This window comes from Oncorhynchus masou, chromosome 28 (genome assembly GCF_036934945.1).
Source record: "Oncorhynchus masou masou isolate Uvic2021 chromosome 28, UVic_Omas_1.1, whole genome shotgun sequence".
NCBI lineage: Eukaryota > Metazoa > Chordata > Actinopteri > Salmoniformes > Salmonidae > Oncorhynchus > Oncorhynchus masou.
The window spans coordinates 31,443,940-31,459,472 of NC_088239.1; the positions used below are offsets into that span (position 1 = coordinate 31,443,940).

The following is a 15,533-nucleotide window of genomic DNA, read 5'->3' on the forward strand; positions in this document are numbered from 1 at the left end:
ATGTACATCATATGTCCACAAGAGGGAGTAAGGGAGTGCGTCTTCTCTAGGACATCTACAGTGGATCCTTGATTTAGTTTAGAAGATAGATATAACAATACCCACTGCAGAGTATGATATATCATCTGTAATGTAGCACTAAAAGCATAACATTTTTCACCTGCACACAATGTTCCACATAGTCTATAGCTGCTTAGAAGTCTAGAACTACAATTCATTTCAATGCAGTATATGTAATCAAAGTCTTTGACCATTTGAATCAAAACAGCCATTATGGTGCATACTGTAAGCTCCTGAAGTGATCCAAAAATTGTTTGCAGATAACATCAGTAAACATGAACAATTCAGAAGCTAATTTGATTATAACACAAGACGGTGAGTGATCGTAGCCAGTCACAATCCAGAGCTGTTATAATAGCAAGTTCATTTCTATTGATCAAGTTCAATGTCATATTTCGTAATGCACTCGGTATGACTTTGCATGACTTGGAGTTCATTTTTGGATACACTGACGACTCACACTAGCCTCCTGCTTTGCCTTTGATGATGTAATGTCGAAGAGTCACGGAGAATCCCAGCCGTCTGACCTCAACTCATTAAAACAGGAAGTTAACCCCGTAGTCACTTCCTGGTGAATCGGCAGACTGGCCCTTAGGGAAAACAGAACCAAATCATCCCATCCACGTCAAACTGAGGAGAAATACATGGAAAACAATGACACAACATGGATAATAGTGGGTTTGACGCATTGTGGAGTTTTTGTGTTATGATTGGTGTTTACCAGTGACCACAAATTCTGCATTTAAGGTGACCACAAGTCTTTTAAACAAAATCCTAATATTGTATACTATCTAGCCATTCTAACCAGACAAGTTAATCATGCCCATCTTCAAAATGAGTTGAATGTTTGTACTGTAAGAGTTTCAACTGTTAACATAGTCTAAATACATGTACACAAGCCATATCAGAATTTCTTACTGTACATCACCACAAACAAATGTGTACAATTATAATAGAAATAATTCAACAACCATTTGTTCGAATTTAACAGAAGTGAGTTTAACAGAGCAAGTTGAGGTTGGCAGCAACAAGAGATAAAGCAACAAGATGAAATAACATTTGAAGTGCAAATAATTTGCCACTAAAGCACTTTCAAATGTGGTTAATCAAAATGGACAAAACTTTTACAAGCCTTCCACTGTGAGACACAGTACAATCCAAAATAAATAAATAAAGGCAAAGTTAGTGAAACACATGAGTCAGAAGTAGTGAGATAGTAAAGGGTGGGATCAGGAGGAAGGGGAGGGAGGAGGAAGGTATAATTACGGTAAGACACAGGGAGAAGTACAGAGGGAGAGAGAGAAAGAGAGAGAGAAACAGCAAAGACAGAGCCCTGCCCACTCTCACAAAACCATTCAACTTGAGCACAGAGAGCACTCCCAGACCTCTTCAGAGAACTCCACTTCCCTGGGGTAACCTTCTGAAGACGATTGCCCTTCCCACACGAAACTTCCCAAAGGACCAGCCATCCTCTCCGCTCCAGCACTGGCAAGACCATCTTCTGTCCACACATCTCCTTCTCCATCCATCTCTCATTTTTCAATACAAGGATTATAATTTTTTGTTATCACATTTCCTTCAGTTTAAGGTGTCACTTTTTAAAAACTTTTAGTCCGAGTCTTAGTATTTATTTGTCCAGAGTTTTTAAGTATACTGTGTCTGGAGGATTTCCCCCCACCCCTCTTTTTGGCAGGAGCACCTACACTTTTTCCGCCAATCATCATTTCGCCTGCCAGTTGGTGCGTGCTGAGTTGCTCTTAGTTGTCCGGACAGCAGACCTCGTCTCATCAAGGATGTCTCCTCTGCCCCTGCTGAGTGGGATTCTTCTGCTCTTTACCCATAGCTGCGCCGGTGGCAGCTCTTTGCCCATGGCGGACTCCTTAGCGATGGGTGGTGGCCAGACGCCACCACAAACCCAGTCCCAATCCCAGCTGGCACCGGAGGTCACCAACTGCCCGTCATGTGCCCTGGCACGGCTAAACGAGGAGGAGGACGGCGGCAAAACCGACGTGGTGGAGGCGGTGAAGAGGCACATTCTCAACATGCTGCACCTGCAGGCACGGCCCAACGTCACGCATCCGGTGCCCCGCGCTGCTCTGCTCAATGCCATCCGTAAGCTGCATGTGGGTCGCGTGGCCGAGGACGGCAGCGTCCAGATTGAGGACGAGGGCCACGGGCGTCTCGACCCCGCTGACATGGCCGAGACGACTGAGATCATTACCTTTGCAGAGGCTGGTGAGTGCCACAGGTGTGTGTGGTGGGGTGATTGTGCGTGTGTGTGAGAGAGAGTGAGTGATAGAAAGGACAACAGAAAGTGTTGTCTAAGGAGGCAAAAAACTAACAGGCAGCCTTGCTAAACGCTACAAAGGCTATAGGACTGAAACCCAGTTTGGCAGATTTGCAGACCTAATTCTTTGAGAGGAGGGGGGTAGTGTCTAGCGGCTTAATTCCACCTGTGCGATAGAACAGTTGAACCTGTTGACTCTACCCAGAGAGGTGCTTGCATCCTCCCCTTCCCCTGCCACCCCTCCCTTAAGGTCCTTAATGACCTCCTGCTGATTTAAAGAATACCAATTATCTGCTTAGAAATCCCCCAGGCTTGAGTCCCTCAGCTGTGAAGTTATTCAGAGTAGTGCAGTCGCACCGGGAGACCAAGCCAGCACTTTGCTCAGAAACGGTAGAGTGAGAGAGAGCGAGTGTCCTCAGGTTAAACAAAAAATAACTGTTATCCAGTTACTGCCTCTACTCCGTTTTTCTTCTTCCGAGACGGGTTTAAAGATGGCTGTTGACTGTGGAGTGATGCGTTCAAAGGTGCTGTCAAGCGTGTGATGTGTAGAGAGATCTGGGTCTGTTCTGCCTCAGATAGTCCAGGAGGGGGAAATGGGATATAGAAAAAGCTGAACTGTGTCAGCGAAAGAACATTGTTCCTTTTTCCTTGCAATGCAAACTGTGACTGTCATTGAAGGTGCAGAATGTTTAACGGTACAATATTTTGGAAAGGGTCAGAGACAGGGCTATTGGATTCATAAATGCAGCACTGTGTAATTGGCAAGGTGATTTTGAGTGGTCTTGGGTCTATGTCGCAGCAGGGGGAGAGAGAGGAGTGCTTGAATGAGAGTGTAAAGGATGTACACTCCAAGTCATGACTGACATTTGCAGTGAGTTCAAGAGCCTCTCTTCACTAAGACTTGACAGACTAAATTTAGCGAATCCCACTGCAGTACTTACACTCACACAGTGTGTGTTTAAAACCAATACTTCGACTTGAATGAGAATTTCCTCCCTTGTGTGATGTCAAGTTGTTGTTCCTGTTATGTGGTAAAAAAAAAAAACCCTGAGGTACAAGCAAAGAATTCTAGGAAAACTATGTACATTTTCAAAGTAGGCTCTTCTAGTATAGTGGTAGTTAAATAGCTTTCAATCAGGAATTCTAGAAATGTTTATTCTAGAATGTGTTTTACAGTAAACTTAGAAAGAGTTGTCAAGTTGCTATAACATGGCAGTGAAAGCAACACTTTGCAATTCAGAATTTGGAGAAAAACGTGTTAGAATAATTTTACATTGATTGATTCATGTATTGAGGTTATGTGAGTCATGAGGTTATGTGAGTCATGAAGTTGAGGAAACAAAAGCCGAGTCAAAAAATACTTTCCTTACCTTCCTTTCCTTACCTTCCTTGCAGTAGAATATGTTATGCTGCTCATTGCTGAAGCCAGGTTCCCTCCCTGACATTTTCAAAAGCATACACTTCAAAGAACAGTTGAACCATTTAGGAATACCTGAGTCAGGGAGTACAAATTTGAGCCAGTTTGCTACAGGAGGAAAATAATCCTGCAGTTAATCCTGCAGTAACAGGAAATGTGAGTTATGATGTGGATTACAACTCATGGACATTTTTTTGTGGGGGTTGATGCATTTTTTTTGTAGGGCAAATCAAGTTTGACATTTTAAAGTGGAAATAAAGCAACAACAAAGTGATCAAATTATGATCCTACATCTGTATGCCACCATAAATACCATGTCTCGAGTTCACATCAATTCAACAGACTGACAAAATATTATTACACCAAAGCCTTAGCATAAATCAGCAAGCCGACAAGAAGATATGCAACATTTCCAATTGAAAATATAGTTCCAACAGTGACATTTTGTTAATTTTTTTCTGTTCTGCTTATGCCTACATTTCTCACTGATACATCTCTTAGCAAGGCTTTACCATGCTATGCCCATACACACTACATGGGGATACAGTCTGGTTCGTATCCCTAGAGTGCATCATTTGCCCATACTGTGGCCCTAGTTATACAAATATTGTCTGGATGCAGTCACAGCTAATACATTCAGACCAAATATTTAACCATTAACCTATTTCAAAGCCCAAGTGATCAGCCTGTGAGTAGTAAATCATTCTATGAAGTCCATTTGGGATGAGAAATTGATGTTGCCTGACTTTAGTTACATAATCTTTATTCAGAGTAGTTTTGACATGAGTGGGCTACTCAAGAAATCTTTCAGATTTCTGTGTGGGTCACCATTGGGTTCAACATTCACATTCTCTGTACTTGATTGCTTAAATATAAAAACCATAACATTCCCGTTTGATATGAATAGGCGTTTGAATGAACTTTAGATTAAAAAGTAAGAGTGGACTCCCACACTTCCGATTGGGGGTCTTTCATAATGATAAAAAACATGTAAATAACTAGGGTTAACCGTGCAGTAGGGGTGTTCCGCTGCATATAATTGCTTCATTCAACGGAATATGGACCTCAACAATTATTTTGGGCTGTTGGGACAGTCTCACATGAAAAAACCTTGCTCACTGGGGGGGAAAGTGTTGAATACTGGTAGTGCCAATTTCCTCCACAGTCTGCATTCACTCTCCCTTTCAACCCACCTACCCGTGGAGGACAGCAATTAATTAAACACATCATTAGTGAAATTCCGATGTCCACATTTATCTTCCGGTCACAGTGTATCTCTCATTGCACCACATTCTCCGGCCATGTTGATTAGGCTACATAGACTACAGGTGTTTTGGCTTAGAGATAAGCATTAGACAGAAGATTTTTAACATGTCGATTTGTATGAGAAAACAGCTCTCCTCTGCCTATTAAGTGTAAGTTAACTAATTGTTCCAATAAAATGGCCCCCTCGGTCATATATTTTGTGTATTCAGCACAGTTATCAACCTCAAGGACTCCTCTCACAAGGACTTGAGAGGCTGACATTGACTTGGTCACATTCCACATCAGTTACAAAAGAGTGGCTCCCTTCACATGCCTCTCCAATAATATTCCATTGCTTTTAGATTATGGTCCAAAATGGCATACAATGGCACATTCTTGTACTCTAGCCTAAATTGGCATTTATAACCTTTAGTCTCTTGTTTGGCTTGTCAACCTGCATGGTTGAGAGGTTTAACTACTGTTTAACTACTGTTAGATATTGTGTCATCCATGGCCGGGGGGGGGGGTTATTATTATTATTAGTTTTCATTTTTCATTATTATTTTTCATATTGTCGGGGGAGCTGCACCCTCACCCACATCTATGGTCTCATTTCTCCCTTGGGAACAGTATATAGATGTAGGATCAAGTCTGAAATTTCAAATACACTACAAGTTTAACATTTACTTCATTGCAAAAAAAGTTATCCTGCAACATGGTGATCAAATTAAGATCCTATATCTGTATATGCAATGAATGAACCATCAGTGCTGCTAAAAGCAGAACACAAAAAAAAACATTGCCCCAAAGACATATTGAAGGAAAAAGGAAAATTCTCAAAAGTTTTTTTTCCTCAATGCTGTCACTACCATTCATTATTGTGCTAGTTGCTAGCAGTCAGAGCAATAAAACATGTTTAGAAATGTGAGGCCAAAGCCCTTTATAAGAGCCTAAGCGTGACATGGTCGACATGGGCTCTTTTCTGATGTCTCCAAATTATGATTATGCTGCCAAGGCCTACTCCAAAAGCACGTCAAGAAAATGTCCCGACTCTAAGACAGGCAAAACGTTGATTCATAGAGACGGTTCTAGTTCCTTTATCGAAGTCCAGCCAAACAGAAATGATTAATAAAGCAGCTAGATAGAGACAGAGTGAGTCCCAGTCTTCAAAGGTTATAGTGTTTATCCCAAACTTTTCTCATTGGTCTTGGGAGTGCCTTGGCCTGTGATGCCTTGGCCTGCTGCGCCTCAGAGCGAATGCTTCCTGGGTTTGGGTGTCGAATTGTGTGTACAGGGTCATAAATGAAGCCCACCGCTGGTTCATCTCCTTCCAAAGAGGCCAGCACAGATATTTTTTTTGCAAGTGAGATAGTGGAGCACCAGATGGCAAGGCTGAGAGTCCAGGGAAGTGAAAGGGTCTACTTGACTGATGGCACAACTGACCTATGTGATTCCTGTGGTCAGTCGGTGGTCAGTTGATCAACTCAGCCAAGATGGAATGTTAGTTTGACTTTTTCCAAAGGGTTACGTTTACAAATCCGTGCATCAACCTAAGTAACATCATTTAAAAAAAAAACAGTTTTGTTTTTGCATGGGCTGCGTCTCAATCCACCACATCTGCTTATGCCGGCCTTCCACATCTGCTTATGCCGGCCTTCCACATCTGCGGTGGAAGGTGGCCGAGCTACAGCAATGTCAGGAGAGCTCTTGTACAAATAACCCAGTGTTCTATGAACGACATTAGGATATACGTCCCAAAAATCGGTCTTCTCATGAAAACGTTAGCGTCTGAACGGTTTGGCCTAGAAACTAAAATGACAACTATATGTTTTGCTCTCGACCCCCCACAAGTGTCATAGGGCTTGTCTGAAGGTAACCTGTTTCCAGTAAAAAAATAAAATAATGGATGTATGGAGGTTTTGTGCCAACAAAGAAAGCGAAATATGTGTCCAGAAAACAAAACATATTTCCAGAGCTTTTCCTATATCTCCTAGATATAGGAGAGACACTTCAAAACCTTATTCCTCATGATACATTTTTTTGACTGTCTTTTTTGCCCTTTATGAATGTGCTATTCAATGAGCCAAGGCTTAGACTTGTAAACTGTAATAGTGTTTAGGGAATGCTATTGGAATGACTTCAGGTACACATGAGCTCCAACATTTTTTACGAGTTTATTCTAAGACAATTGCAATGCATGTTTTAGAGGCATTCTTAAAATGTAACTGATTCAATTTGTTGGTGGGTGACAACATCTAACGTATATCCTAATGGCATTCATAGAACACTGGGTTATTTGTACAAGAGCTCTCCACACATTGCTGTCATTGTCATTAGAACATACCAGGAACATTCCTGGAGCATCTTGAGAGCCACATATGGCTGTTAGAGCAGGCAAGTACGAAATTGAAGAGCAATCCACTTGGGAGGAATGAGATGATTGGCACGTTCAGAGAAAAATGCAAATACAATTCTGTGAACAACGTTACATTTTTCAGGAAATACATTTAGCCTTTTACTTATCAAGATGATCATTCATATAATTCAGATATTTACAAATAAAATGTGGTTATACCTGATGCTGTCCAGGATACATTAAGCCATAATCTTTCAGTGCTTGATCTATCAAACAAGAACTCTTAAAAAATTGCAGCTGCCAAGAGGCAAATATGAAATAAAGTACACTGTTTAGTCTGCTCTGAAAGTAGGTCTACTAGTGGACTTTGAGTTGGCAGGTATTAAAGCTGCTATCTCCACCGCAACTTGCAGTTCACCTCAGGTTGCAAAACAATCTGATAAAATGACACAGATTGTATAGGATTGAGTTCATGTGAATTTCTAGGCATTCCTCAAATCAGGCAGTATATATATATATATATATATATAAAACAATTATAAAACAATTTCCATTTATCTTAAATTGGTAAACAAGATATACCTCAATAGTGTGTTATAGTGGCATCTTTCTGGCTGTTATGTTTTTCGTGGAAATGATGCCTCGGGATTGGCTGTGGGAGTATTAGAACTCCATAAAATATGACTGGAACCTCAAGGATCAAAAAGTTCAAAGGCCATTATTCCCTCCAAAGGTAAACTGGATAAAGAGTGGGATTATTGGACACATTCATTAGGAGAGTACTTGGATAGAAGAGAAATCCCCCCACTTATACTCCTCTAAGCTTTCAGGTATTTTGTGCCCATCCCTCACTCCATCTCCTTTTTTTGAAGACAAGCAAAGGGGGAGGTAGGAATGTGTCAATGTTATTTTCTATCTTTGTGTGTGCGACAGCTGCGCAAACTGTCCTTCTTGTCAGCACAATTGGTGTTTATTGTTCAGGGATTACTGTACCTCTCTTTAGTCTTTTCCCCCTTCTTTTCTCACAAATGTTTTCAGGGACCATGTTGAGCAGCGGTGTACTCAAATGTACTTCCAAGGGCGGGTTTTCTTTGGGTTAGGGCCCCCTTTGGTTTGTACAGCTTAGGAAACTCTAACGCAAGTCCCATTCTTTCGCCCCCAGTGCAGGATTAAGAAGGAACAATGGACGGAGCCACCGCTGGCAAACGCCCATTATTTTTAGGCTGCGTTTGTGATGCAGCGGCTGTGTTTGGACAGATGGGTATAGTCTGTGGACACACACACAAAAACACACACACAGAGAGAACTGTCGCCATTGTTGTTGCAACCAAATGTGGGCTAAACAAACAGAAAGCATTGATGATGACCTCCATGGAAGTACTAGGAATACTTTGGGGCTCATTGGGATTTCTTAGAGGGAGAATCTACAATCACAAATGCTGGCTGTCCAACTCAAGCGACATTTGTGTAGTTAAAAAAAAACAGACCCATCTAATAATGACATCACAGCCACTGTGGACATGTAGCTCATCAACAACACGCAGTGTCTGTCCACAAAAAAGAGAGGAAAGGAATATCTTACTCTGAGCACACAGAGCCAAAGTTAATAGCCAGAAAGTGAGCTTTACAGTATGTGCTGTTGAGACATCACTTTGTAAAGATTTGCCTATGTAAATGCAAGGGATTAGCCTAGACGTTCTAAATGATCTGTTAGAAGAAGCTTTCCAGAGGCTTGCTCCATGCCTCTGCTTAGGGCCATGGACATGAGCCAGTTTTGATCCAGAGCTGAGAGATTTGAGCTCAAATACACCAGCAGGCCTCCCATAATGACACTAGTGAAGACACGTTGCCACATCACAAGTGAATTCACATCTGCCTGTGAAAAGGGTACTTATTATGGGTAATAACTGACATCCTTCTACCTCTTACTGTACATTTCTGAAAGACTTGCCACTGGCTATTGTGTGCTGCCATAATGATCGCCAGTAAAGGTGACACAAAGTTTGTTTTGCCATGTTGTGGTTTTTAAACCACAAAATTATATTCTGTGATGGGTTTGTTAAGTGTGTCATGGACAGTCCTCTTGTGTTGTGTCATGCTTGCTCGTGCTTGTGAATGAGTGTGTGTGTGTGTGTGTGTGTGTGTGTGTGTGTGTGTGTGTGTGTGTGTGTGTGTGTGTGTGTGTGTGTGTGTGTGTGTGTGTGTGTGTGTGTGTGTGTGTGTACGTGTGTGTGTGTGTGTGTGTGCAGTGAGTGACTGTGTACATGTCACAAAACATATTTGCATGTTGTACCCAAAATGTACATTTTGACTCTCTCCTGTAAATACTTTTCACTTTGTTGTTAGCATTGCACATAACACATTCATTTCCAAATGACGTCCCCACATTTTATGATTTATTGAACCCAAAAAAGTTAATTGAAAAAAAAAAAAAGACCAGAACTTTACTGTGTGTGAAGTCATGTCAAGCAAGGCAATGCTAATGATATGTGCGCCATGCCTAAAATTACTCTGTCCCATTGATGTGGCCCTATCACACCCCATCAGACTCAGATGTGGCCGTTGCAGTTCAAGGACCAGGCAGCAAAGCCTTCACTTACACTGATATGAGCTCAGACTTTATTACAGAGTTTTACTAATCTAATCCTCCGATCCTCTCTCTACTTCTCCTCTGTAGGCGACTCCCAGGGCGCGGTCAACTTCCTCATCTCCAAGGAGGGCGGCGAGCTGTCTCTGGTGGAGCAGGCTAATGTATGGATCTTCCTCCGGCTAGCCAAGACCAACCGCAGCCGTGCCAAGGTCACTATCCGCCTGCTGCAGCAGCACCGTGGTGGAGACGGCCGTGAGGAGACTTCGCCGGTGCCGTTGGCTGAGAAGGTGGTGGACACGCGGCGCAGCGGCTGGCACACATTTCCAGTCTCGGCCAGCGTCCAGACCCTGCTGAAGCGCGGCGGCAGTACACTCAGTTTGAGGGTCTCCTGCCCGCTGTGTGCCAACGCTGGCGCCACGCCCATCCTGGTGTCGGCCAGCAGCGGCCAGGAGCGGGAGCAGTCCCACCGGCCCTTCCTGATGGCAGTGGTGCAGCAGGGTGAGGGCGGTGAGCCACGGCGGCGCCGCAAGCGGGGCCTGGAGTGCGACGGCAAGGTGAGTGCCTGCTGCAAGCGCCAGTTCTACGTCAATTTCAAGGACATTGGCTGGAGTGACTGGATCATAGCGCCAGGGGGCTACCACGCCAACTACTGCGAAGGCGACTGCCCCAGCCACGTGGCCAGCATTACAGGCTCCTCGCTGTCCTTCCACTCCACCGTCATCAACCACTACCGCATACGGGGCTACGCACCCTTCCAGAACATCAAGTCGTGCTGCGTGCCGACGCGGCTACGCGCCATGTCCATGCTCTACTACAACGAGGAGCAGAAGATCGTCAAAAAGGATATCCAGAACATGGTCGTAGAGGAGTGTGGCTGCTCCTAAAAGCCTAGCGGAACTAGAGAGGGCTGGGAGGTTGGTCTCATGCCCAGAGAGAAAGAACTAAATGAAAGAAGAGGAGGTAGATGAAGGAAGGAGAATGCATTGAGTCACTGTTCTTCTCCCCTTCTCCCTTTATCTCTCGCTCTCTCTTAAGCGCATGACACTTGTCAAGACCGACTCCTTTTTGGACTTGATGACTGGCTTGTTCTCCGGGCGTCGGCAAGTCCAGGGGGTATCTACAACTCAGAGAAGTCTCTGCGGCACTTTCAGAAAAAAATAAAAATAATATTTAATATATTTTTGTTACAAAACAAAGAGAGTGAGGTGAGAGGATATTTATGTGACCCAGATACGGTGTAGTTGCTCCTTTAATGCACTGCAAGACGAGAGACCATGCGAATGAGGTGCCTGAAAAATCTCAAAACTATGCAACTTGTCAAGTATTACGATTTGTATTTTTATTTTGCCTGTTTCATTTTCTCAAATTGTTTACTTTTTCAAAACATAAAAAAGGAAAACTTTTTTAAACTATGTTTTACGTTTGTTTTAGTGTGCCTGTGTTTGTGTGTGTGTGTGGTGTGTGTGTGTTGAGAGATACTTGAAAGAAACAAGTTTGACCAGATGCTGGAACCAAACATTTCTCTATGTATAATTATTATAATTTTTGTTATTGATAATAATATTATTGTTTTTAAAAACGTTACGAACGTTTTCAGTTTGCACTATACCAACATTCTGATCAGCCTAGTCACAAATATAAATGGTATTCTAAAAGAGGTTAAAAAGCACTTATGAATGGACAAATCAATAGAGCACATGAGTTTAAAACATTTCGAGAACACGTAGACACATTTATGACTACAGCATTTTTTTGACCACACCAAAGAGTTTGTGTGAGTGTTGCCAACCGTCATTGTGAGGCTGTTAGCAATCACTTCACAAAGACGTCCAGGTCAGCATTAGCATAGCCTAGCATCAGTGCCCAATCATTCCTTCAGCTCCTGCACATAAACGTAATTTCCCATAATGCTTCACTCTGACCTATGTTTTTCACACATTACTATGTTGTTGGAGAGTGTATTATTAATGTAACTGAAAAAAAGCACTTATGTAGGCCAATGTTGTCGTGTTTTGGAGGAAAATGAATGTGTCCATTGAATTTGGAAATATCCTGAAGATCTAGATAAAACAGTTTAATATTTCCAAATATCTCACCAAATATTGGAAGGTCCCATCTTACAACAAGTAAAACAAATTGTTTGGGGGGTTGGTTTCTTTCGATGTCTGAAATTAAGCAATTTGAAACTTAGTAACACTTTATTTTACTGCCCACTGTTTACCGGGTAGTTATTTAGAAATTGCCTTATCAATACATAGTCATTACACTTCAGCTTCCTTGAGATTCATTGACACAAGCTTCACAATATACCATTTGGTACTAGATACAGCAGATTCCAGTTTTATTGAATTCTATTTCAATGCTGATAGTGTTGAAGTTCTGTCCAAGAAAGTATCCATTGCACATAGATTATTGGTTAATACCATGCAAAGTATACACATTTAAAATGGGATGTCAAATAAAGTGTTACCGAAACCTTCTCTCACAAAGTTGTGTCTTGAAGTATAGACTCATTAAACATTATAGAAGCACAATGTATCTTACATTGTGCATTGATGCATACAAAAATATTAATAGAGAAAACATTTTAAAAAGGAAGAAAAAAAATGTGGTTGTGTTTGTTTTTATTTTATTTTATTAATACAAAATAATTGACACTGAAACAAGTGGAATAAAATACTATTTTTTTCTGTATATATGGAAATCCACATACCAATATGTTGCATTGCTTTGTTGTACAAATCAAAAACGTGCTTGTGGCTAAGTTTTCTATCTAATTTATTTTAAAGTATTTTTGTTTTGTTTCGCTTCACCATTAAAGTTAAAAGGATGTACACTAAAACAGAAATGTGTTGTTTTTGGTTTTGGGAAATTTCTGAAAATGTGTTCTATGCATATTCAGTCCAGTGTGGTAAATTCATAAAACACAAAGCAATGGGTTACCCATAAGCATAAACCATAAAAGAAGATCTGCCATATATTTGACCTTATGTGTGAGCGCACGCACACACACACACACACACACACACACACACACATACACACACACACACACACACACACACACACACACACACACACACACACACACACACACACACACACACACACACACACACACACACACACACACACACACACACACACACACACACACACACACACACACAAATTCCATCATCATGGAAACCGTCTATCAGATACTAACTCAAGTCTTTTTTATATTATTTGTATTGAGTTGATTAACTGAGACTAAACTGTCACGGATAAACTGACGCAAAACACCAATGAGAGCAACACAAAAACCAAAGACAGGCTGGTGTTTTGGAGAGGATATTTTGCGTGTAAACGCTTGCATGACTACTTACTCACAGAGCATATGGTGTCTTTCATGAGTAGACCTCGGCCAGCTCAGTTTACATTGATGAGGTAAGACAAGAACCAAAACAAGAGACAGTGGTTTAGCTATGAAGGAAATGACCAAGCCATGAGGACAGCCTTGTATTTTTCTATCCACTGCCCACGGAATGTGTTGTCATGCTGCGGGTGGAGCTCGTCGCATACATCTACTGTGCTCACGCTCGTACAGTAGAAAGACTCTTCTTTCCCGAAAGCGGAAAGAAACACTAAAATGGCCAAATATATCATTGTCAAGATGACATAAAGCTGAGTGTTAGGCAGACTGTTTAAAAATAGAGCCACCCCCTCTTAATGACAAGGGGAACACCGAAATGGCTTGCAGATTATAATAGTTCAGTAGCTGAGGATCAAAAGGCCAGCAGAAACCACAGAAGGGTGTTCCCTTTGGGTAAGCAGCAGTTGTGGGTCATAGCCTTTTGATGGTCATTAATTAAAAGACGCCCTGGATTAACACTGAGATATGTGCCAAACTAAAGGACAGGGCCACTACACATAGGGCTATAGCAACTAACCCTGAGGCTATGGTCAAGGCTACGAATGAGCCATCAAATATGCAAGGTGACAATACCAGAAAAAGGTAGAATCCTTCTACACTTGCGCCAACGCTCAAAGCATGTGCAAAGGATTACATTAATGAATGATTAAAAAAAAATATTATCTAAATGTATATTACAGGAAGTTGGAAGGACTCAGTGGGTTTTGTCCAACATGTCTCTGGACCTACTCACTGTCACAGTCATACTATGGACCTAGTTTTGTCCCATGGAATAAATGTTGTGGATCTTAATGTTTTTCCTCATAATCCTGGCCTATCGGACCACCAAGTTTGCAATCGCAACAAATAATCTGCTCAGACCCCAACCAAGGAGCATCAAAAGTCGTGCTATAAATTCTCAGACAACACAAAGATTCCTTGATGCCCTTCCAGACTCCCTCCACCTACCCAAGGACGTCAGAGGACAAAAATCAGATAACCACCTAACTGAGGAACTCAATTTAACCTTGCGCAATACCCCAGATGCAGTTGCACCCCTAAAAACGAAAAACATTTCTCATAATAAACTAGCTCCCTGGTATACAGAAAATACCCGAGCTCTGAAGCAAGCTTCCAGAAAATTGGAACGGAAATGGTGCCACACCACACTGGAAGTCTTTCGACTAGCTTGGAAAGACAGTACCGTGCAGTATCGAAGAGCCCTCACTGCTGCTCAATCATCCTATTTTTCCAACTTAATTGAGGAAAATAAGAACAATCCAAAATGTATTTTTGATACTGTCACAAAGCTAACTAAAAAGCAGCATTCCCCATGTGAGAATGGCTTTCACTTCAGCAGTAATAAAATCATGAACTTCTTTGAGGAAAAGATCATGATCATTAGAAAGCAAATTATGGATTCCTCTTTAAATCTGCGTATTCCTCCAAAGCTCAGATGTCCTGAGTCTGCACAACTCTGCCAGGACCTAGGATCAAGAGAGACACTCAAGTGTTTTCGTACTACATCTCTTGACACAATGATGATAATAATCATGGCCTCTAAACCTTCAAGCTGCATACTGGACCCTATTCCAACTAATCTACTGAAAGAGCTGCTTCTTGTATTGGCCCTCGCATGTTGAACATAATAAACATCTCTCTATCCACCTGATGTGTACCAAACTCACTAAAAGTGGCAGTAATAAAGCCTCTCTTGAAAAAGCCAAACCTTGACCCTGAAAATATAAATAACTATCGGCCTATATCGAATCTTCCATTCCTCTCAATTCTTTTTGAAAAAGCTGTTGCGCAGCTTTGAAGACAAACAATGTATACGAAATGCTTCAGTCTGGTTTTAGACCCCATCATAGCACTGAGACTGCACTTGTGAAGGTGGTAAATGACCTTTTAATGGCGTCAGACCGAGGCTCTGTATCAGACCTCGTGCTCCTAGATCTTAGTGCTGCTTTTGATACCATCGATCACCACATTCTTTTGGAGAGATTGGAAACCCAAATTGGTCTACACGGACAAGTTCTGGCCTGGTTCAGATCTTATCTGTCGGAAAGATATCAGTTTGTCTCTGTGGATGGTTTGTCCTCTGACAAATCAACTGTAAATGTTGGTGTTCCTCGAGGTTCCGTTTTAGGACCACTATTGTTTTCACTATATATTTTACCTCTT

At 41.8% G+C, this 15,533-nt stretch overlaps 1 protein-coding gene across 1 annotated transcript; it reads left to right on the forward strand.

The window, feature by feature from the left end:
• Positions 1-1,354: 1,354 nt before the first annotated feature.
• Positions 1,355-12,781, forward strand: inhbaa (inhibin subunit beta Aa). Its single transcript, XM_064941913.1, has 2 exons — positions 1,355-2,295; positions 10,043-12,781. The coding sequence occupies exons 1-2, from the start codon at positions 1,854-1,856 to the stop codon at positions 10,837-10,839; spliced, it is 1,239 nt and encodes a 412-aa protein (XP_064797985.1). The 5' UTR covers positions 1,355-1,853; the 3' UTR covers positions 10,840-12,781.
• Positions 12,782-15,533: the final 2,752 nt, after the last annotated feature.